Below are 22,484 nucleotides of genomic sequence, written 5' to 3'. Positions count from 1 at the left end.
TTTTTCCAAAATTCGTGTGAAATTTGAATATTACTACCTAAATTAGTTACTATAATAGATGCCTTAAGTCTGAATTAATAAAAGAATAAGATATATACGTCGCAAAAAACTTCGGGAAACAATTTAGAACTGCCCTTTACATTTTTTACTTTATTATAATGTGTCATGAGACTAAGGCTACTGTTGAAAAGTATTTGCTTGTATTTTTCAAAAATGAATTTATTGAGATATTTTCCATTTCATAAAAATTTGTTTCAGAGCTACAGCAAACGTCAGGTTTATTTACTTGTTAGAACGGGTTAATTTTTAGGATGTGTCTTGGATTTTGAAAGAAACTGATGATATGTAACGCACTTTATTGTATATTTTTTTGCATAAAAATATATTAGGTAAATATTATGTACAGCATAAATACATAAATAATTTATTACAAGAAGCATGTATATAAAATATATATAAAAATTATAACGAAAAAAGCAAAATATGTATTTAATTTAAATAAGTACAAATTTTTGTAATTAGTATTTTGGCAAGATAATAATTTATAAAAAAAAGTAATCAAGATTTTTTCTTACAATGGGAAATTTACCTAAAAATATGTATACTGACGTTACCCTCCGGCACTTTTTTCATTATGGTCCAAGCTTCCATTCTAGACAAATTTGAAAAACTAATGTCGTTTATAAAAAGAATCTCATCACCAACTTTCAGCTGACCGTTTTTGTCTGCTGCTCCTCCTAAAATAATAAAATGATGCATTTTTCTTCAATTTCTTTAATTCATGATTATTTATATTTGAAATTACCTCTCTTTATTTATAATAAATTGTTAAATCGCAATTTGTTAAAGTTTAAGTAGGTATTTGAAAATTTGTAGACCTACCAGTAAAAATTTTCTTTACAATTAATGGCACATCTCCAACTGGGGAATCTTTGCCTCCTTCAATACTGAATCCAAGTCCAGCACCATCTTTCAAGAAAGAAATAACGTTATTCGCCTTTTTGGCAGGGACTTCAACAGCAGTGGCGCCTGAAAATTTGCATAGTTCTTAACAATTCACAAATATTAAGGAATACCAACTAACTTTTTATGTCAGTTAGGACAGACAACGACGACGACCGACGCTGTAAATTACTACCAGCAGATGGCACTATTTCGATCCCTTCTTCCATTTCTATGACAAATTCAGTAACAGGCTCCTGAAAAAAATTCATATGTCTATTTAAATGGATCCAAGCTGATGCAGGTAAATAAAATTGCGGTCGTTTATTACAAGCAGGACAAGCTTTATGTGATTCGCGGAAGGCCTTGACCATGCCTGCAATAATAACATGTACCAGGTTTTCCCAAACACACTTGCATTTCTACCTACTCTTTATGTCATACCGAAGCTTATCTATCACGGACCGTGTGATATTTTCTAAAACTAATACTAACACGTTTGTCAATAATTTGCACAAGTGGGAAACCGACATTCCTTGCGAGGAACGCTATTTCCTATATTAATAATTCCTAGTTCGACACTTCGGTGTATAAATAAGGCGGCGAAGTGGCGGGGTTTCCACGTGGTTCGGGATTTGTTTCTCTTGTCACGCAACGCATTGCCGGGTCGATTTATATTACTTTGACGGACATATGCACAACAGAAATCGAGTATTACAGCTGCAGTACTGGGCATTTTTATTATACTTCGATATGCGGGTGATAATTTGTAGCATTCATCCCGTAAAAGCAAAACGAATAATGTTTACCTTTAATAATTCAACAGCTTCGTCGTGGGTTAAATTACTGGTACTTTTACCATTGACAGAAACAATTTTATCTCCCCTTTTTAAGCGTCCATCGTGGTAGGCGACGCTGCCATAACGAATTCGGTGAACCTAAAAAAAAAGTTCGAAATATATCCCAACATATCGTAATATTACGCTGTTTAATCTAATACATTCAATATTTGGTGTGTTAGAATAACAAACATTCAACAACTTTATTAATTATTGCTGTAGAAACTTTATTGATTCAGATAATTAATATTAATTTGTTTTTAGTCAATCGTCACTATTTCCACATGCACGCGACGAACGAACTAGTTTAAATACTACTTAATATCAATTATTTTTAATGTTCACAGTCCAAAACAAATCGTTATTAATTGCGACAATAATTTACGCCTTTAATTTGTTGGAACTGTAATATGTTTAATAAAAAAAAATGAGAGTATTAAAAGTGCGAAAATAGGTTAACCATTATGGTTTCTATTTTGCGGGGAAAAAAGTCAGCAGTGCTAATTACAGTGAAGTCGAAGACCTAAAGCAATACAATACTCAAAGGATTGTTTATGTAACTAATTTTAACAATTTCTTAGCTCGCTAAGTGTGTTAGGTTAAAGTACTCGCAATACATTTCGATGTGTAGGTGTAGGTAGTTTAAAAAAATCGCGTAGATGTTGATCTGTCATACGTGCCTCCCGATTCAAACGTCGATAGCAAACTGTGGGGGGAAAATGTTCTAATACGCTCAGCAGGTTCTTTTTTTATATAAATAATACCATTACTAAATAGGCAAAGTTTATTCCATTGTTACCTATTTTATTCGACGCCGAAAATAACACAGATTTAGTTATCAAAACAAAATATTTATCCGCGTTATATTCTTGTTATAGTCACTGCTACTAGCTAATTACGTATTGATGAATCAGTTTCATTCTGTTTTGAGTCACCTAGGTGATGTTACAAAAATAGTTTTTTATCTGCAAATCTTTCCTTTTTAAGATATCCAGTATTGATAACATTGTACGAAGATATGAAATTCTTTCCTCTACTAAGTATATTTATTAGAAACACAATGTATTTCTATTGAATAAACTATTTTATACAAATAAATACTTACACTAATCTCCTTATTTTCATAGTCGGTACCTCCAGCTAAGGTTATGCCTAAACTACCCCCTAGACTGTCCAAATGTAACGTAATAGTTTTAGCGTCCGCTTTATTCTTTTCTACTTTTTTTATGACTTTATTCTCTTCCTCCTGTTTAATAACCCTGGCCTCTTTCGGTTTAACTTCAACCTTCTCAGTCTTCTTTACGGGAGTCTCGAGTTTGGAAATAATTTTACTTTCCGTCTTCGCGATTTCCGCTTTCACGTTTTTCGTAGCGATCTGGGACTTGTAAATCGGTATTTTGACAGCCGGGCAAGGGGGTTTCGAGCCGAAGTTTTCGAAATTCTCTTTTAATGCTTTGACGTTGATCGGCTTGGCTTGCCTGGAACGGATATCGAATGTCTTGTACAAGGGTGAGAATTTGTTTTCCTTCGAATCCTTAGTATGGTTTTTGGACGTAACCGGACAAGTGGGGGGTTTGGCCGGAGTGATGTTGCTCTTCAGTGGTGGTTTTTGTGGAGCCTCTTCTGAAACAAATTGCGTGTTTCAATAAAAAAAATTGTAATTAATCAAACGAATAAATTAAGAGTTACCAGTAAAGATTGGCGCTTTGACCCTCAAAACCTTAAAAAAATTAATGAAGTGTCTGCTATCTCCGCGTTCCGTCGGCATTTGTTTTAACAAATGATCGAATGCATGACTTTAAGGTTAAATCTAGATATCTGGATGCTGTCCCGAAGTTGATTGGTTGTTGACATTCGAAGCGTTAATATTTTATTTTTATCTGTTACATCTACCGTTAGGTTTTTTGTGGATCAATAGAATTGTTCGCTTCTTTATCTAGTGTGTTAAAAACCATTAATTATAAGTTATCTAAAGCTTTCATTATTTTAATAACATATTCTCGGTTAATCAGGGAGACATTTTCGAATAAAAATCAAAATAATTCGAAATATTTTTACGTATAATATAAAAATTTATCATACAACAACACTGGATTAAAGATAAGAAGCACATGTCCAAGTGACATGCGCTTTTATTAGAATTAGTTATCAATTAAGTAAATGTAGTAATCTTTGAGTATTAAGGTAAAGAGATTGTTGTTTAATATTTTTTTAAGGACGAATCCTTTAATCCGTCACGTACTATAAAACAGAGGCGGCTGGTGATATTCGAAGCGGCTATATTTTTATAAATGAAGGCCCACAATAAGAATTATTGTTGCTATCTCGGATCTGGAAAAGTATTGAACGTATATGTGCAATATTATATTTTTTTCATAATCAATTAATAATAATTATTTGTCCATTTCAATTCTCACGAGCCGCCGCTGCAATGAAGGATATTTTGGGAGCGGATACATCAGGATTTACACGACTTCAAGCAAAGATAAAATATGTTTTCAATCCATGTGTATAATGCCACACAATGACGGATTATCTGGTTTAAAGATAATCCGACATTTTTTTTAAATTAGCAAAGTAAATATATTCAGTAACTTACCGATTTCCTCGATTTTGCTAGGTTTTTTCGTCGATTCCTTAATCTCGATCTGTTTGGAAATCATTTCGACGTCAGCAAATGCATCGTTAACTTTATCCAAGATTCTAGCTTCAGGCGGCTTTGGAACAATTTCTTCTTTTGGTTTTTCGACCGTCTCAGATTGGTCGCTTTTCTGGTTCTCTTCCTGCTTCCTTCGGATGACCGGAGATCCAATTTTCAAGTCTTTACCACTTCTACATTTGGCCGAAGCTAAAATGTTTTTCCTGTTGATAGCCTCAACGCTGGAAGGTTTCAGGAGGCGATTCTGGATGTTCAATTTGTCGTCGTCTTCCGATTTGTTTTTGTAACTGTTCAATTCGCAGGAACGCGTGGGGGAAGGCGGGGGAGAAAACCTGGAATTGTAGCTGGATTGACTTGAACTCACAGCGGAGTCGTTGTCACTTTCGTCTTCCTTGCTTTGGAGTGACTTGCCGAAGGAATCTCTGATGTATCTCTTCGTAGAGCTGACGTAGTCGAAGCTGCAATCTGATCTAGTCGGCGACGATATACTCTCCAATGATTTTGGTGGATTCAGATCGTCTTCATTCGCTTTGTAGGTTTTGGAACTAGGTTTGTCGTAGAACTTGATCAGGTCGCTATGGGATGTGTAGTCACTTGTTCCGTTCTTGCTGATACTCGTTGGATACACCTGAAGACTCCTTCGTTTAAACGCTGGGGAATATTTTGGAATGTTATTACTTGTGATTACAGGCCAAGGGGGTACCGAGGGCTTAATCGAATAATCACTATAACTCGAGGAAAACGTTTGCGTACTAACATTATTATCTACTTTTTGTACTGGCACGAAGGTCGCTGTATTCTGGCTCTTTATTTCTGGTATGCTAACTGAGGGTAGTATATCGCTTTCTGAGGCTTCGGGTATAACAAGACCTTTCAATTTCGAAAGTCCTTTTCTCCTTTGTTCCATCAGTACGTTCCACTTGGTATTTTTCTGCTTCGACAAGGCTGACATGTCTATTAAACTTTGAGATCTCGTATGTAGGTTCGTGGGTGGTTCTTGTACCAATCCGCTGTATTTCAAGTCTTCTGTTGAATCGTACATTTTTGGGCGAAGGTCAGTGTTCGACGAACTGACCGAATGGCATAGGATCAAGTTAGTAGGTCTTATGGGAAATTCAAGCGTTGTCCGGTACGTATCCTTGTGGGTGAATGTATCCGAATGTCTGTTTTTCACGTTATCTTCGAAATACGACTGACTGCGCTTCACAGATTCGGTGTTTTCTATAAAATCGGGAAACTCATGACCATCTGGTGGCTGTCTAGAGTCACTTGGGAGAGTTGCCATCTTTCCATCTGCTTCTGAAACAAAATTATTTCATTATTAACGAACGTGACGTACCGAGATCACTTACGGGCTGATATATAATAGCAGCTCGTGTCTCTGAAATGCACTATTCCGATAAATTCACATCGACGTTTAACAAGCTGACGATTAATATATATTTCGAATTTTATTCAACGAGATAAGCCGGATCTAGTTGTTGATAAAACCTATCAGTTTTTCTCTCTCATTTATGCAAGTAATCAATATAAATAATATATTATAACAATAAAAATATAAATAGGTGGAATTGATCAGTATCTGATGGTTTATTTAAATATTCAGAGCTTTAAAATGTATAATAAATGCATGACAAAGTAAATATTAATGTGCAAAGGCAATCGCGTAAATTCGATACAATGAGTAATAACTGTTTAGTCACAAACCAAAGTATGGAATAATTATAAACCTATTTTTAAGTGCAAGGTAAAAATGTTTGGTTAACAGCCAATTTTTACTTTACTAAACAGGGACAGGTTTTTACCCATCAGATAATGTTATTTTTCAAACGCGTGTCACTGTTTAAATTTTTTTGCAATTACAGTTACCAGCAGTAGGCATTTGAAGAGTAGGCGCATGGCAAATTTCAAGTATATCTTAAATATTATCGATATTATGCAATTTAGTTTTATCAATAGTGTTCGATAAATTTGCTATTCCCCGAAGCAATATATTTGCGATAAATAAGTAAAACAAACACAAAAATGTGTTATTTATTTATTAAATCGAAACTGTGATAAATTCTCGTGGAATTCTGCGAAAAATAGCAAAACAAATGTAAAGTAATCTTACCGGAAGACAATACTGAGTTATCCAAATTAGAACACTATTAAACATGCTTCTTTTAAACCATAAGAATATTTAAGTCACTCTTTCTGGGTGTGGAGAACGTCTCGTGCGGTAAGTTGGAATAAAACTAAATGGCAATACAAATCCGTACTACACCAACGTTCAGCGATATATTCTCTTGGAAATATCTTAACACGCCGCGAAAACCATTCTCTGCCTCGTATCGGCTATTGTTTAAAATAAAACCAATAACCATTAATATTTTTCACGGTTTGTTGTTCTATGTACCAAAAGGAACTACACTAAAAACTCGGGAGTACGATCCGAACGAAAAAAAAAAAAAAAAAACGAGCCACGACCGAAGATCGAGTTTACTTAGTTGAGGAAACGATTTTTGGTCGTCGTTTTTGTGTGTTCATTTTTTGTTAATTGGCCACGACTTAAGTCGGGGTTTGCAACAAGAACTTAACTGGCGAGAGGAGGGAGAAATGGCGAGCAAGCATCAGGTCACTGGACGTGGAGTCAAGGGCATCGGGCTAGCTATGGTATGGATTGTCGATCACATTGTAACTGCATTTTAACTTGTTCAATGGCAGCAGCAACCGCCGGTTTTAAGGATATGGAACATTCGTCTAACGTACCCGACGATGCTTTCGCATACTTCCAAGAAAATTGTTTAAATAAGTACCTTTTATATCTAAATTATATTTTTAGCGAAAAAGTGGAAAATAATTAAAAGTTTTTCCGTTTTCAAGTACAATACATCTCAAAAACGGAGTAATTTCGGACATTTCTTTTAAAAAATTTTAAGTTTCTCTCATTAATCTTAAAACACCCTGTATAATTTAATTTTATGATAAAATGTGTACCTCGACAGTTATTTGATGCACTTTTTATTACTTTGTTTTGCCACAATGAAAAAAAAGTAAATTAATCCTTATCTCCTTTCTCCTTATAGGCTATTGATTATATAAAAAAAACCAGGGTTAAAAGGAACTATGACGTTCAAGCAATTTTGCATGAATCTTTCAAAGGGTCATTTTAGATGAAAAATTATTAAATTAGAGGGTGGACATTGGAGATAGGGGTGAAAATGCACCCCTTTCAGTTTTTTAAATTGTAACTCGATAACGAAGCAAAATTGAATTTCCCATCGAAATGACATTTAAAAAATTTAAAAGGAAAATTTTGTGCAAAAAAATCGTTAATAAACAATTTGAAAAAAAAGCAAATAATTCGATTTTTTGATTTTTTTTACATTTTTGCCTCTAGTTTTTTTTTGAGTAAAGATAGGTATAGGCATTGCTTCATAGAAAAAAAAGTAGATAAAATTTCCTGCAAAATAAGAGGTTGTAAAGTATTTTTGGATGATAATTGACTGATATATGGCCGCTCAAACTTACAATTAGCCAATTTTTCGATTTTCGTCGCGTTTAAGTTTTAATTCTCATTTTTTGCAAAAAGGAAGGAAATAAGACGTTCAAGGATTTTCATCACGTGACTTGGTCGAAAGGTCATTAAAAATGAAAAAACCGCGGGGTGCCAATAAATTAGAGGGTTGAAATTGAAGATAGAGGTGAAAATGCCCTTTTGCAGTTTTTTAAATATAGCACGAAAACGAAGCAAAATTTCGGTATAGTTGATAGGAAAAATTTTGTAGAGAATTGAATATCCCATTGAAATGGCTTATTTAAAAAATTTAAAAGAAAAATTTTATGCAAAAAATCGTTAATTTAAAAAAGCAAAAAATAAGATTTTTTACTATATTTTTAGTAGAAGTAGGCAAAGAAAATTGCTGTACAAAAAAACTAGATGAGATTCCCTTTAAATTGATGCATTTCCAAAAGTTTTTGGATTAAAAAAAGCAAACTTTTTTGACTCTAATTTTTGTTTTAATAGAAGTAGGCAAAGAAAATTGCTGTACAAAAAAACTAGATGAGATTCCCTTTAAATTGATGCATTTCCAAAAGTTTTTGACTGAGTTATAGCCGGTTAAACTTCAATATTTTATAGATTTTCATCGTTTTTAACATAATAATGATTATAATTCTTATTATTTTACAACAAATTGGTTCTTTACTTATTACAAATTATTTCAAGTTTTATTTGTTAATAATAAATAAAGTTTTTCACAACTTGGAGATAAAAAAGTAAAAAATATCAAAAATCTTATTTTTTGCTTTTTTAAAGTTGTTTATAAACGATTTTTTTGCATAAAATTTTTCTTTTAAATTTTTTAAATAAGCCATTTCGATGGGAAATTCAATTCTTTACAAAATTTTTCCTGTGAACTATACCGAAATTTTGCTTTGTTTTCGTGCTATATTTAAAAAACTGCAAAAGTGCATTTTCACCCCTATCTTCAATTTCAACCCTCTAATTTAATAGCACCCCTGGTTTTTTCATTTTTAATGACCCTTCAAACAAGTCATGTGAAGAAAATCCTTGAACGTCTTATTTCCTCTCTTTTTTGCAAAAAATGAAAATTAAAACGTATAATGATAAACGCGACGAAAATCGAAAAATTAGAAATTTGAGCGGCCATTTGAGCGGTCAATTTTCATCCAAAAATACTTTAAAACCTCTTATTTTGAAGAAAATTTTATCTATTTTTTTTTCTATTTTATTCATAAAAAGAGGCAAAAAAGTAAAAAAAATCAAACAATCGAATTTTATGCTTTTTTTTTCAAATTGTTTATTAACGATTCTTTGCATAAAATTTTCCATTTAAATTTTTTAAATAAGCCATTTCGATGGGATATTAAATTTTCTAAATAATTTTTCCTATGAACTATAGCGAAACTTTGCTTCGTTTTCGAGCAACAATTAAAAAACTGAAAAGGGTGCATTTTCACCCCTATCTCAAATTTCCACCCTCTAATTTAATAGCACTCCGCGGTTTTTTCATCTATAATGACCATTTGAACGATAGCCTATTACATCAAAATGATCAGTAGAAGAAACTGTCATTTTCAGTCATTTTCATTACGAAATGGCAAAATGTGATCGAATGCCTATCGGATTCGCTATTTTTCTCGAAAACATTGCGTTCGTTTTACGAAAAAAATATCAAAGGATAAAAAAGTTTCTAAATTCAATGGCTTTCTAGCGAACTAATAATTAAAAAAAAAAATCAAATATGCGACTAAATTTTTTTGTCTCCAAAGACAAGGAGGCCCTCGAAAAAGCGCCTTGAGGGGGTTCCTCGCGACAAGAAGCATAGCACTATCAGATTCCACATGTCATAAAACCCCTGTGTACCAAATTTAGTGACTTTAGTACAATAGGGTTCTGAGATATAAAAAAGACTATTCTTAGGGGGGATTTCAGGGGGCTGTAACTCCGAAAGAGGGGGCCACTTGGCAAAAATGAAAACTACTGATGCCCTAAATTTGTCTTAAGAATCTGTGACCAAATTTTGTTGCATTAAGTAGTACCGAAAGCAGCACTGCATTTTGAGGAAATACAGTCTTGCCTCACTATCGAGTAAAAAACGTAAAATTCTTTAATCCCAAATAAAATCTGAGGATATACAAAATCCCTAAAACCGTATTAAAGTAATATGCAGTGCTTATATCATTTTATTTACTTTTTTAGTATTGACTCGGTGAAATACTATACAAATATTTGACTATTTTGCAATACGGACATGGGCGTTGCCAGGGGGGGGGGAGGCAGGGGGGCCGCGTCCTCCCTCAACTGCAGGCCGCATGTTTCAAAAAGTGTTTAGGCGTTGAAATTTTATATCGTTGATTGCGTGACCTTTTAATTTTTTTTTATTTTTAGAATGAAACGAAAAACTGTAGGATTTGAAGTGCGTTGTTTCATTTTTTTTTGCAAAAATCCTAACTACGCCCATGAATATATGGATACGTATTTTCTTAAACGAGACAGGTAATAATACGGATAAAATATGCTTTATACCACAATTCAGGGTAAATTTGATGCTGTCCTGTATACGAACGTTTTTGGAGGCTGATGTTGGCTTAAAAGGTGTGCTAGTTTTAAATTAGCGTATATGAATACAGGACGACATTGAAATATTAGTCATAAGGCTACCGTGGTTTTGGTGTTGGATTAGGTCAGCTACTACCGATTATAATAAAATTTGTGATTGTTATTAGCAGTAGCTCGATGATTTCTAAAATAATTGCATATGGAACATGTCATCTAAATATTAATATGGTTAAATTAATAAACCAGTTGATATGCGTTTCGTGCTCTGTGAAATATCGAAAAAAAAAGGTTTGTTACATCATAGTTGACCTCGGCTAAATGTGAGCAGCCCGCTTAGCATTGTCTTATAAGGAATATTTAACCTACCAGTTACATTCTTTTAAACATGTTTAATTTGGATAAAATCACTTTTTTACTGCAAAAGCAGATAGGTATTTTATTTATTTTTTAATAAGTACACGTACTAATTTTTATGTCAGCCAGCATTCCAACGTATTAGTAGCTTCCTTTTAATGGGATTTATATGGCAGCGTTCAATTCGTATTGTTAATTAATGGACTAAAAATACAAACATGACATAAGCATTTATGTGTCTTGTAAAATAGAATATGTTATTTTGCGGAATACTTTTTATGCCCCCCTTGGGGCAACTGTATTTTTTTAACAGTTCTTGAGTTATGTGCCTGATGTGTCCGAAATAAATTAAGTTAAATGTATTGAAATTTTATGTAATTTGGCAAGACATCGACCGTAGCCGTGCTCAAAATTCATTCAGTGTTACATAAATGGAGTGCGCGCAGAAATCAGAAACTAGTTTTGGTTTAAAATCACGTAACCGTGACTCAAAACATGATGGAATTGTATATTTAACAGATTTTCATGATCGCCATAAAAATCACAGGCCCTGTTTAATATTAACCAGTTTTAGAAATCGTGAGTGATTTTAAAAACGGACACCCACAGCACACGCGATCGAAATAAATTTTCGATACAAAAATATCCTTTTTAACAATAAAAGCCAAAACAATACAACTTTATCAGTTTTTTTTTTAATTCATAAAAGTGATTGGTAAATAATATAATAATTTTAGAGATCGTATCGTTTTAAGTGGTTTCTTCCACCATGAATTGAAATGCGAAATAATTTCTACAATTTTTAAATAAACAGAAAATATCAAAATGTCCAGTAAAATCGTGGCAGTACTGTATAAATTTTAGAACAGCAGGAGTAAAAGAATGTAATCAGTACAACTATTTAAAAGTGCTGCTGCTGCCAAAACAAATTCTAGGCGATTGATTCTGTTCAGAAATTAAAAATAAATGTAATTTTCCTGCTTATTTACTTGACGATTTTTATCAGTTTAAGTGATTTTTGTGAGTAACGGCTAAAGATTAATAAAATCTCGGTTTTCTACCCACCTACGTAAACCGAAGCAAAATAACTTCTAATCTCGATAACTTCCATTTGCAATAGGCTTATCTGCTCAATGATTGACAAAATAATCCCCATGAAATACGGAATACAGAAATAATTTTGCGGTATCGTTGAGCGAGGAAGCGGTGGTATCCATAATGTACATTTTCGCTTTTTTCCATTGGGTTACTTAGGTAGAAGCACACGCATTCAGTAAACAAGATACTAAAATAATTCTTAGCGCCATCTCTACGAAGCTCGATGAATCACAATAGAACATTTGTAGAGTTCGTCCGAATATTGCTGTGCAAAATGCATTTCAAACTTCTCCAAGTACCTTTGATAAACTTTCATAGCTATTTGAAAGTATTGTGATTAATGGAATCCAGTTTATTTGCACAGTGTCGAACCCTAGTCAGGTTTTTTTAATCAGAGACGGCTTAAGGCCAAACTTACTCTCGATCTTTCATGAAGTCAACTGACACCGAAATATACTTCATTTTAAAACCTAACATTAATTTAAACTAAAAATAAAACGCAAACAGTGTTTGGTATTTCCGTTTGGACAAAAAAAGTTGTTCTCGTATATCGATATTACAATTTCCTAATTTACATATTTCGTAATTATTATTTCAACATTTATCATAGGTGAATGACGGTATAGGCAGGAATTTGTTGGATGTTATCATCCTTTATCACCATAGTCAATATTTATCTGAGAAATAATTAATAGTTATCAGACAGCATCGTGTGACTTTATAGACATTATGGTTATTTAGAAACGGAGGTGAAATTATTCTCAATATGTTTATTTATTTAGCAATATTCTGAGGTCAGGTCAACGAATCGTCGCTACCGAACCAGGGGCGGCACACGGCGAAAAATTTAGTCTGTGTAACCAAAATGCTTAAAAAACAAATTAGAGGGGACCTTACCTTTGTCATTGACTCCAATTTTTAAGGTCAAATCAAGGCCAATTTATAAATTTCAAATTGAAATCCTTACTTTTTATTTTATAAATTGATACTTATGTCCTTATGCTTTAGGTCAAATCAAGGTCAAATTAAAAAGTCAGTATGGATAAAGCATCAAAGATCCTTACAAGTTATTTGAAATTCAAAATTTTTGGCTTTTTTTGATAATTAGCCGAATAAATCTACTTTTTGGTGCTTTATTGATGTTGTTTGGCGCTTTAGTGATGATTGATATCTGGTGCTTTATTGTTATTTGTGGCTTTACTAATAGGTTTCAAAATTTTTAATTTGACTGATTTGACAAAGAACATAAAGTCAAGGTCAATAAAGGTCAATAGTTCACCATTAAAATTGTAATGAAAAGTGCTACTGATATTCCGTGCAACATTTTCCTCTACAGTTAAAATCCCGTCGAGTTATTGAGGAAAAACAAATTCGACCTTGAAACGACCTTCAAGGATATCCAAGATAAAAATATTTGATTCCACATTCGGACGTAAAATTTTACGCCCTATCGATTTATAAAATATGAAATAGAGGTTTCTATTTGAAAGTTTTAAGATGACCTTGATTCGACCTAATAAATTGGAGCCAAGGTCAAATACAAGGTCACCGCTGAATTGGTTGCACGAACTTGTTTTATTAATTTGTGACTGAAAATAATCAAGACTAGTTGAAATGTAACAAGGGTTTGTTAAAATTTCTAATTTAATTGCATTTTAGTACCTACGTCATCATATATTGTGTACCTCCTTTTTCGCATAAAACAATCAAAAACAAAAAAAATGTCGAAGTACGTGTTTATTATTTTTTATCAAGCTTTTGATAAATAGAATTAAAAAATATATGACCCTTTTACGCTATGCCCAAGTACGTCTCTGAAAATGTAGATTTGAATTCGATTTGCGGTAGCGATAATGTCACAAAATGTGAATAAACTCTGTTATTGATGATGCGGTATTCTTATTTCATTCGCAAAATCCTTTACGGATTACATAGCATTGTTTATTGTTAGATTTAAGGCAATCTAATAACCAATAATAATCCTTTCTTCTACATAAAAATATCACCAATATATACACCACGTTGCTTCTCGTTCGATGAGGCTATCGTAACTTTTTTTATAAATTATTATACCAATTACTAAATACCACAGATTGATTTGCCTGAAGTTTAACATTGCGTAACAAAAATCATTTTTATGGATTGCGTACAAAAACTCTTGAGGTTTTAGAATGGTGCTTTTGAGGTTAGTCATGGATTTTTATTAAATAAGCCGTATGCTCAGGCCCGGGTTTAGGAGGGGGGCTCCGGGGGCTATAGCCTCGGGCCTCGACAAAAAAATATTTGCGCTGTCGCGGGAGGGGAAAATTTTAGATGTAGCATATTCTTTTTACATAGTATGAGTAACACCATTATCTTAACCTTCAGTAGAAAATTACTGTGTGTACCCATCATTATTATAACTGGGTAATATGAATAAATTAACATTTAAGGTTCATATATATTTTTTTATATAAAGAATTGGTATGCGATGTTAATAATCGTTTGATTTCAAAACCTTTTTGTTGTTATTTAAATACATGCATACTATTACATTATTACTTGTCTCTGGCGTGGGGTGAACACCTGACCCGATATTGTAAATGCAAAAGTGTTATATTAGAGAAATAAATTGCGACAGTCAGTTTTTAAATTGACGGTGGCCCTAATTCATCATTTCTATAGTTTAACCTATCCAGAAACAGATCGACGACGCCTGGGTGGTTACTCGACGGCAAAGCCATTAGTCTCACAACTTCGCCCGTCTGTAATTTCACGAGTCGCCCCTGCTATGTTACCAAAGCAATGACACCGAGTCGCGGTAGGCGAAATGTTACCGGTTTCGCCTACAGATGGTAAATTTGGGCATATTTTTTGCGGGAAAACAAGGATATCTTCGCAACGTCACATTATTTTTAGTATTAAAATTATCGCTAGCAGCCACGTAACGAAGGGGGGGTAAGGGGGACGGTATGGACCTGAAAGACCAAACCAAATAAATTACTGCTATTTTGAGTAAACTCTCCAGTATTATATTAGATTTTAATAACAAAATACATACAAATTTCTCTAATCAGCAGGGAAATAATTTGAAATATGTTAGGATACTTTCAAAATATGTCAGTAACTATAAAATGCATTGTAATAGAATTAGAAATGTACTGAACACTTCTAAAACCGTGAAATACTTCAATACCCAATGAATATGTCGAAAAAACAACATATAAAATTCTAATTATTTGGAATTTGTTGAAATCCTCACGAAAGCTCCCAAATATGTTCGCCGTAATTCCTTAAAAAACGCAGATCAACATACAGGGAAGGAAATACTTCGGCATACTCCGATATATTTCGAAAACTTAAAAAATACTTTGAAATACATAGAAAAACCCGGAAATATCTCGAAAAATTTGGAAGTATTTCAAAAACCTTCAAATTCGTCGAGATATCTACAAAAGTCAAAGGTCGGATCATTGCGAGAGGTCAAAGGTTAGTATCCGGAGGTCAGTGATTGGATATTGCGATAGGTCAAAGGTCAATACTTTGAAAAAAACCTATAAACACTTCGAAAACTTTTATAGTTGTCGAAATAAGGTAAAAATGTCAATGTTAGAAGTGTAAGTTCAATCGAAAGATTAAAAGTCGATCGGACCGGGGGCTACAAGCTCTACGCAGGCCCTCTTTCTTAAAAAAAAAAAAAAAAATCGGTAACTTGTCAATATAAAATTTAAAAAAAACATAAACACTATTTTGGTTTGGTTTGATTCTAAAAAAAGCTAAAATTCATTTTACCAGATCTTGCCGAGGCCCGGGGCTGCAACCCCCATAGCCCCCCCCCTTAGTCCGGCTCTGAAGATCGATGACAAAATAGCAACATAAAGGTCAATGATCTTTGGCCTTTTCGGTCATTGACCTTTTATTCCTCCATACCTTTAACTTTGACCTTTGGCTTAAATTGGGCGTTTTAAGAATTTTATGCAAGTATTTTACAGCTGTTTTTTTTTCTGAAGCTGATTTGACGAATTTTGTATTTTGAAAGAATTTTTTTAATTTTCGGGATATTTCGACGCATTTAGTAGTTTTATATATTCTCCTCCTGTCCTGGCTGAGATCTGCCAGCTGAGACCCGCTGCCGCCGTGTTAAAGTATTTCAAAGTTTGAAGGTATGTGTTTTCAAGTAATATATTTTCGGAAAATTGGCCTGAAATTGATATCAATTTTTCCGTGTAGGTACAGATGTGTTATTGTAAATTCATGTTTATTTTACAGAAAATCCCTTTTATTTTGTTATTGTACTATTCGTAGTAGTATTATTAATACATTTATCGTGAAGATAAATTGTGAAGTGTGTGAAAGAGGTTTTATTATAATGCAAATATTACTTAGACAAGAACGAAGAGTTTGACCCTAGTTGAAAAATCGACGGCTACGGCATTGCGTCGGCAATTGATTTTCGTAATATTTATAATAATTTTTTGTGAAATAAAATCGATAACGAGCATGTTCCATTCAGAAAGCTTCGCTCTTTCAAACAAAAAAAAATGCTAAACCCGTTTAATTCTTCCCAGGATATTAATTAAGAATACATCTCGCCGTTCCGATAGCTGTTAAGTCACTTGGTATATAAAGATAACAGTACATTTATTTCTAGACACATTAATATACATTCTGTTGGTATCGATGCAGTTATAAAAATAAATGCGTTATCCTACAGCAATGCTAAATGAAGCAACTTATGTAATCAATTCAATTAGGTTGTACCGTCTCTTATAATCACGGAAAGGGATTTGACCTAATCCTTACAATGGCGTACTATGAGGAGAAATATGCACATATGGACTAAAAAATTTCAAAGTCTAAACACTTTTTGGCTAAAAAAGCTAAAATTCATTTTGCCAGATTTTACCGCCCACTCGATCTCGTGAGGCTCAGGGCTACAGCCCCCGTAGCCCTCGGCACAGAAAAATGCGACCAAATAATTTTTTGTTAGTATTTTCTGGGGTATGGATGTTGCCAGCCATCTGGCGGGTGAACGCCCTATATAGTGATTGCGTTTACCACAAAGCGTATCTCTTGATTAGCGAAATAGTGAAAGTTTATGAAGCGGGAATATTAAAATATTTAAATTCGCAGTGTTCATGTTTCATCGGTTTCATAAGTGAAATTTTAACAAAAAGCAATGTTGGTATAACAACTAAGTTCCTTGGGCCTATTAATTGATTCGAAAAGGCCAGGAACTTCCTTAGCAAATTTATTTTAAGCGCTATTTCAGAAAAATGAAGGATTAGTAAAATATTGGTGTCTAGGAATACTTTTTTCGACAGACGGTTGTTATGTGTAATTATAAACATCATTAAATTAAAAATGCATAATTATTAACACTTACGTAAGAGGGAACTTTAAAATTTTTGGCATCCAAGCGTTAACTAGGACTAGAAATTTCAGTGTAACTTTTTCCATTTGATGTTACCGCGAAGAGAAATTTTAAAACAATAATGGGAGGCCTCTGCAATCTATTAACACCGTACAAGGTTTTTTCGCGGAGATATTTAACAAAAATATCTAATGCAATCTCGTCGACTTTCGCCTGTAAAAATCACTGAATATAACAAGTGAAGGTTATCGGTGACACTTTTATATCGCGCTTTGTTACTGGTTCGTGTATGTTTTATTTCCTTTTATGTAGTTTTCAAATAATTCCTACAAAAGAATTGCATTTGCGGCACAACCCTTTCTCCAGTACCGTGACGTACAGGTTAGTTTTTATAATATCGAAATACATCCATAAACAAGATATGTGCACAACATACTGACCTTTACTGTTCATATTGTTCAATGTTTCGATCTGGCATTGGATTTTTTCACTTTCATTGCTGCAGTCGGCATTTTCCACAATAACAACTGGTGTAGTTTTAGTTAAAGGTCTACAACAGAATTAATGTAAGGTCCTACATCCAAAATAAATTTAAATGCATTACCTGTTGAAGCCAATTTCCGAGCCTGCTTCTTCCTCAACCTCACCGATTGTAGCCAGTTGAGACGAAAGGCTCCATTTCGAACTGTAGATGTCAATTCCATTGGCGTACGTGTCTACATTATCGTTTTCGTCAGTTTCATAGTCACTGTAGGTCGATTTGTACCTCTCGTTTTCTAGGAATAATTTCATTATCTCTGTGGAGTTCTCGATGTTCTCTTTTAAGCCGTTGGATGATGATTTCGGGACAAAATCGACGAGCCTGGGTAAATCGGTATTCTTAGCTTCTTTTGGAGTTTCGGTGTTCTTCACCGAATCCCTCGCACGTGGAGGAACTGGTGGTTTCTTCACTGGGGGCTTGCTTTCTTCCGGTTGTTCACTTGGTGGTTCATCTACCTCATCAGGGACAATTATCTTTGTACTTTCATTGCCATAACTCAACGGCGCGTCTTGGAAACAAGAAGGGCTGCCTTCCTCGACCGGATTCACGATAATGTTATTATTTTCTTCCTTACTTTGTACTAGTGATTTCACCGAAGGTTTGTTTGTGGTGGTGGAGTCTTCGTCGTCGTAAATGGTGATGTTGGATATGTCCAATTGCCTTTGTATCGACGTGGGAGTTGATGGTAAGCTCCCGGAGAAGCTTGAAGTGGTCGTCGTGGGGAATGAACCAAAACGATCTATAACTGTGGAAATCGTACTGCCAGTGTCGTCGGATTCGCTTAAGCTTTGCGTGGATTCTTGTAAGAATAAATCTACATACACCTCTGCATCGGGTGGTCCCAAACTGCCGTCAGAAAACCTTCTGTCTCGTCTTGGTACGTTAGGAGAATAATAAGATTTGATGCTGCTACGAGGCGATTGAAGCTTTTTCGATTTAATGTTAGTTGCTGCAGGTGGGGTGGAATTGTCTTGTGGGTTTTCTGGTATCTCTTTAGGGGGGACTGGGTTTGCATTTTTTAGTAGTTTCCTGGGAATTTTTCTTGGCGGCACAGGCGGGGGTGCTGGGGGAGTTCTTTTTTCCTCCGTACCGATAATTTGAGGTGGTTCGTCTTCACACTTCATTTTTGGTTTGTGGTTATCATACCTATGGCGGACTAAGAGTTTGATAGCTACGTTGGAATCCTTAAGACAACGGACACAGTCGATCCTCGTCATGGTATTCACTGGTATGGAATCGATTTCTAGTACTTCGTCCCCTTCGGTTAGTTTGCCCCAGGAACTTTTCACGCGTGACGCCGGACTATCCGCCGCACAAGACTGTATAAACAAACGTTTGACAAATTCATTCGCTTTAGTGCCTCCCTCGAACTTAAGTCCAAAACCCAGCCTCTCGCCAGGCAGTCTGTATACTAGCACCTCCTCCGTCACGTCCTTAAGGACTTTGTTGTTGTTTTCGGTATCCCCTATTGTCAGGACCGTGACGTATCCTGGACCGTTCGATTCAAAGTTGATATTTTCGCTGTCCGGTTCCTGTTGCTCTGCCCCCACCGCCAGCACTGTCACGAAGTTGTCGTTTTCTTCCTTCTCCGACATGTTCAGTTTTTATAACCCTCCAGTATCGAATATCTAAAATAACACACTTATTAAATTTGATACGTAAGAAGTCAACTGTGAAGAATACACGGAAAAGTGGGTTTGGCAATAACTATTTATTTCCTGTGACGCCGCGTGAAGAAATCTCGACGTTAAATGAAATTCTAATCGACGAGAGAAAATGGCAAGCTCATTTTCATTACAACAATAAATATTTGTGCGCGAGATGAGAAGAGGGCGGTGTGGCATTCGTATGGATATGCACCTGTAACAATTATAATATCGTGGCCTCTTTAGCGGCATTCTACTACACTACTACCTAAGACAACTCGCAGATGAACTACATTTTATGGTATAGGCAAATTACCCAGATATTGTTTTGTTTCATACTTGGTTGAACGTAGCTTTACCCTACTTTAAAGCAAAATGCGGATATTTAAAATATTTTCTCGTTATTGTAAAGGAATGTCGGGGAAATAAACCAAAACAAATCAATGTAGGGCAGTTACATGTGAATAGTTTACGTGTAACGAGAAATAAGGGCAGCTAGTGAATATTTTACCGAGACAACTTCGACCTATGACATAAATATAAAAGGAATTTAGAATGTAAATTTTTTCGCATGTCACATCAAGAGCGTTCTAAAGCAAAACGGCTCAGTTTCAAAAGTCACACGCGGCGTAAATTTCATTAGAACGCGGTTGAAAAACGCTGTAAAATAAATTTGTTTAAAATAAAATGTAGTTCAGCGAGAAACAAGAGGCCACGGTTATTTTAACGGTATATCCGCTAACAAAATGCAGTGCAATTAGAACGGCCTCCGGTTGGTTTTCGGGACTCGGTTACACACAAATATAATTCACGGGGTGTTACGGTGGTTGGGCTTACCTTTAAAATTCCCGGGCACATTTTCCAGGGCGTATGGTCGTTTGGAACATGGGACACTCACACAGAGATAGTAAACAACTGTTTTCACCTCTCTGAGACCCACTTGGAGAATATGACCTCGTACAATCTCGCATGTCCTCGCGCCGAGTGGCATTCATATCTTGCAGAGCGGGCCATAATATTTTGACCCATCCCGCGAAATGTCACGTGCAATTTTTCGATTTTGGACGCGGTTGTGGCACGGACTTTGCGCGCTTGTGGTATTTCGCGTCTCAAAAACGCCCGAAACAGGCAAAAAAACGGTGGAAAATGTACAAATATTGGGGAAATTAATTTTAAACAAAAGTCGGGGATGTCGTCTCCCCATAACCTCCACTCCTCCATTTTCCAAAGACTCTGTCGTCAATTATAAATAATAACAGGTGTATTATACAAAATCAAATTTAAAAAGGAGTGTGGAGAGATCGCGTGGTGAATTTGTACAAAAAAAATTTCGCTTCTTCAAAAGCCTGACGCAAAGTATAGTTTTAGAAAAGATAATATTTTTATACGGGATGCATGGGCGTTTACAGTCAAATAAAACGTATTGCGATTTTTTTTTTTTTTTGTAAGAGGTCTCCAGAGAAGTAAAAATTGTAGCTACGCCCATGACGGGGGGGATGATCCAGTAAGAATGGCAAACGACCCCGCACAAACCTTATGGATTTCAGGTACCGGTAGAGTTTTCTGGTTTTTTGATATTTTGTATTTGACATCCTCCTGACCAAATGGAGCAAAATCCCCTAAAATAAAACATTTCTTGGCCCAATTAATTCCCATAATCCATCACACCTGAATATCTCGCAAGGGAAGCCAGCATGACTTTTACGAAAGTCGTTGGGTACCGGATGGTGACCTTCAAATGACCTTGAAGGTCAAACCTAATTTTTTTAATATGAACTTTTATTTTTGACCCCGGACACAGAAAGAGCGCAAAATTTTACGTTTGGACAGGTACTTAAGGCTCTTCTTCGTCAAGGTCAAATTGAAGGGCACCATCCGTTGTACCCCTCCGAACCCAACAACTTTTGGTTAAGGGTTATTTCCGGATTGGTGACTCCCCTGACGAAATATTCAGGTGCGTAATTTAAAATATTTTGTCCTTGAAATAACCTTTAAAGGTCGTTTCAAAGAAGAGCCTTAGGTACCATCCAAACGTAATTTTGCCCTCTTTCCGAATCCGGGGTCAAAAATAGAGGTTCCTATTTTAAAAAGTTAGATTTGACCTTTAAATGACCTTGAAGTTCAATGTCAAGGTCAGACTGAAGGTCACCAGAATTATTGGCTCTTTAAGAATCCGGGGTTTGTATTGCCATCAAAAAACAAGAGCTGACCTTCAAATAACCTTGAATATGAACTGCCCACAATGCTAATGGCAAAATTTCTCTTTAACTGTTATCACTAGCAAATATTTCCCTTTATTACAGGTAGACCCATCACACCTCGTATTACAGTGGTTAAAAAAAATTATACTAGATTGTTCATTTTATTTGTCACATAATAGAATATATACCTGAATTTTAAAATATTATTTAATTTAGGTTTGACAAAATAAAAATTGATTTCAGAGATTTTCAATCAAATTTGATGTTTTTTTAAATTTCAACACTCTGTATCTCAACCTTCGGTTTTGGTGAAGGAACAACCTGCTGAAACTATGATATAGATATAAAGACACCTTGTATAGCTTGATAAGCTTATTAAAAATGTATTGTGAAATTATTTGTTTAAATATTACAGCTTCAGTTGCTTTGTTTTAAATATTTTATGGGCATTATTATTAATATTATTTTTTTGTTACAGGTTATCTGGTCGAGATAAGGTAAGCGGATATTTATAATTTATTGCACTGTATAAATGGTTTCATCGATAATAATTATTAGCAGATAGAGGGCGTCGTTTTATTATAATTATTATAGGACAGGCGTTTTACTAAACTTAAGTTGCTTAGGCCAAATGTTTCGTCTCTTTTTCATTTTTGATTTAATTTTCCCAGCGTTGACACTTAAGTTATCATTGTTAGTTGGCTAAAATATGAACGAATATACCTATGCACTGAAATTTAACATGCTTTCTATGCAAAGGCCTTGTATTTAAAGCTTTTCGCGT

General features: G+C 34.7%; 1 protein-coding gene across 3 annotated transcripts; it reads right to left on the bottom strand.

Annotated features, from left to right (window-relative positions):
* Positions 1–439: 439 nt before the first annotated feature.
* LOC108916947 lies at positions 440–20,424 on the bottom strand. Of its 3 annotated transcripts, none has more exons than XM_018723302.1 (9): positions 20,337–20,424; positions 17,917–19,481; positions 17,753–17,862; positions 4,381–5,739; positions 2,887–3,404; positions 1,752–1,880; positions 1,085–1,199; positions 883–1,029; positions 440–737 (listed from the first exon to the last, which is right to left on the bottom strand). In XM_018723302.1, the coding sequence occupies exons 2-9, from the start codon at positions 19,446–19,448 to the stop codon at positions 586–588; spliced, it is 4,062 nt and encodes a 1,353-aa protein (XP_018578818.1). In that variant the 5' UTR covers positions 19,449–19,481; positions 20,337–20,424; the 3' UTR covers positions 440–585. The 3 variants fall into 3 exon arrangements, with proteins under 3 accessions (XP_018578818.1, XP_018578821.1, XP_018578820.1); XM_018723305.1 differs by having other exon boundaries at positions 2,887–3,401; XM_018723304.1 differs by having other exon boundaries at positions 4,381–5,736.
* Between the last annotated feature and the right edge of the window lie 2,060 nt (positions 20,425–22,484).

This window comes from Anoplophora glabripennis, unplaced genomic scaffold (assembly GCF_000390285.2).
Source record: "Anoplophora glabripennis isolate ALB-LARVAE unplaced genomic scaffold, Agla_2.0 scaffold2, whole genome shotgun sequence".
Taxonomy (NCBI): domain Eukaryota; kingdom Metazoa; phylum Arthropoda; class Insecta; order Coleoptera; family Cerambycidae; genus Anoplophora; species Anoplophora glabripennis.
This window is presented reverse-complemented; position numbering and strand designations above follow the sequence as displayed.

What these genes read in the sequence shown, in the direction of transcription:
- LOC108916947 (XM_018723302.1), bottom strand. Translation starts at nt 19,448, where the DNA reads ATGTCGGAGAAGGAAGAAAACGACAACTTCGTGACAGTGCTGGCGGTG. An exon ending in GAACAATATGAACAGTAAAG is followed by an intron (nt 5,740 to 17,752) that starts GTCAGTATGTTG and finishes ATTTTGTTTCAG; the next exon opens with AAGCAGATGGAAAGATGGCA. An exon ending in ATGAAAATAAGGAGATTAGT is followed by an intron (nt 1,881 to 2,886) that starts GTAAGTATTTAT and finishes CTTTTTTTTTAG; the next exon opens with GTTCACCGAATTCGTTATGG.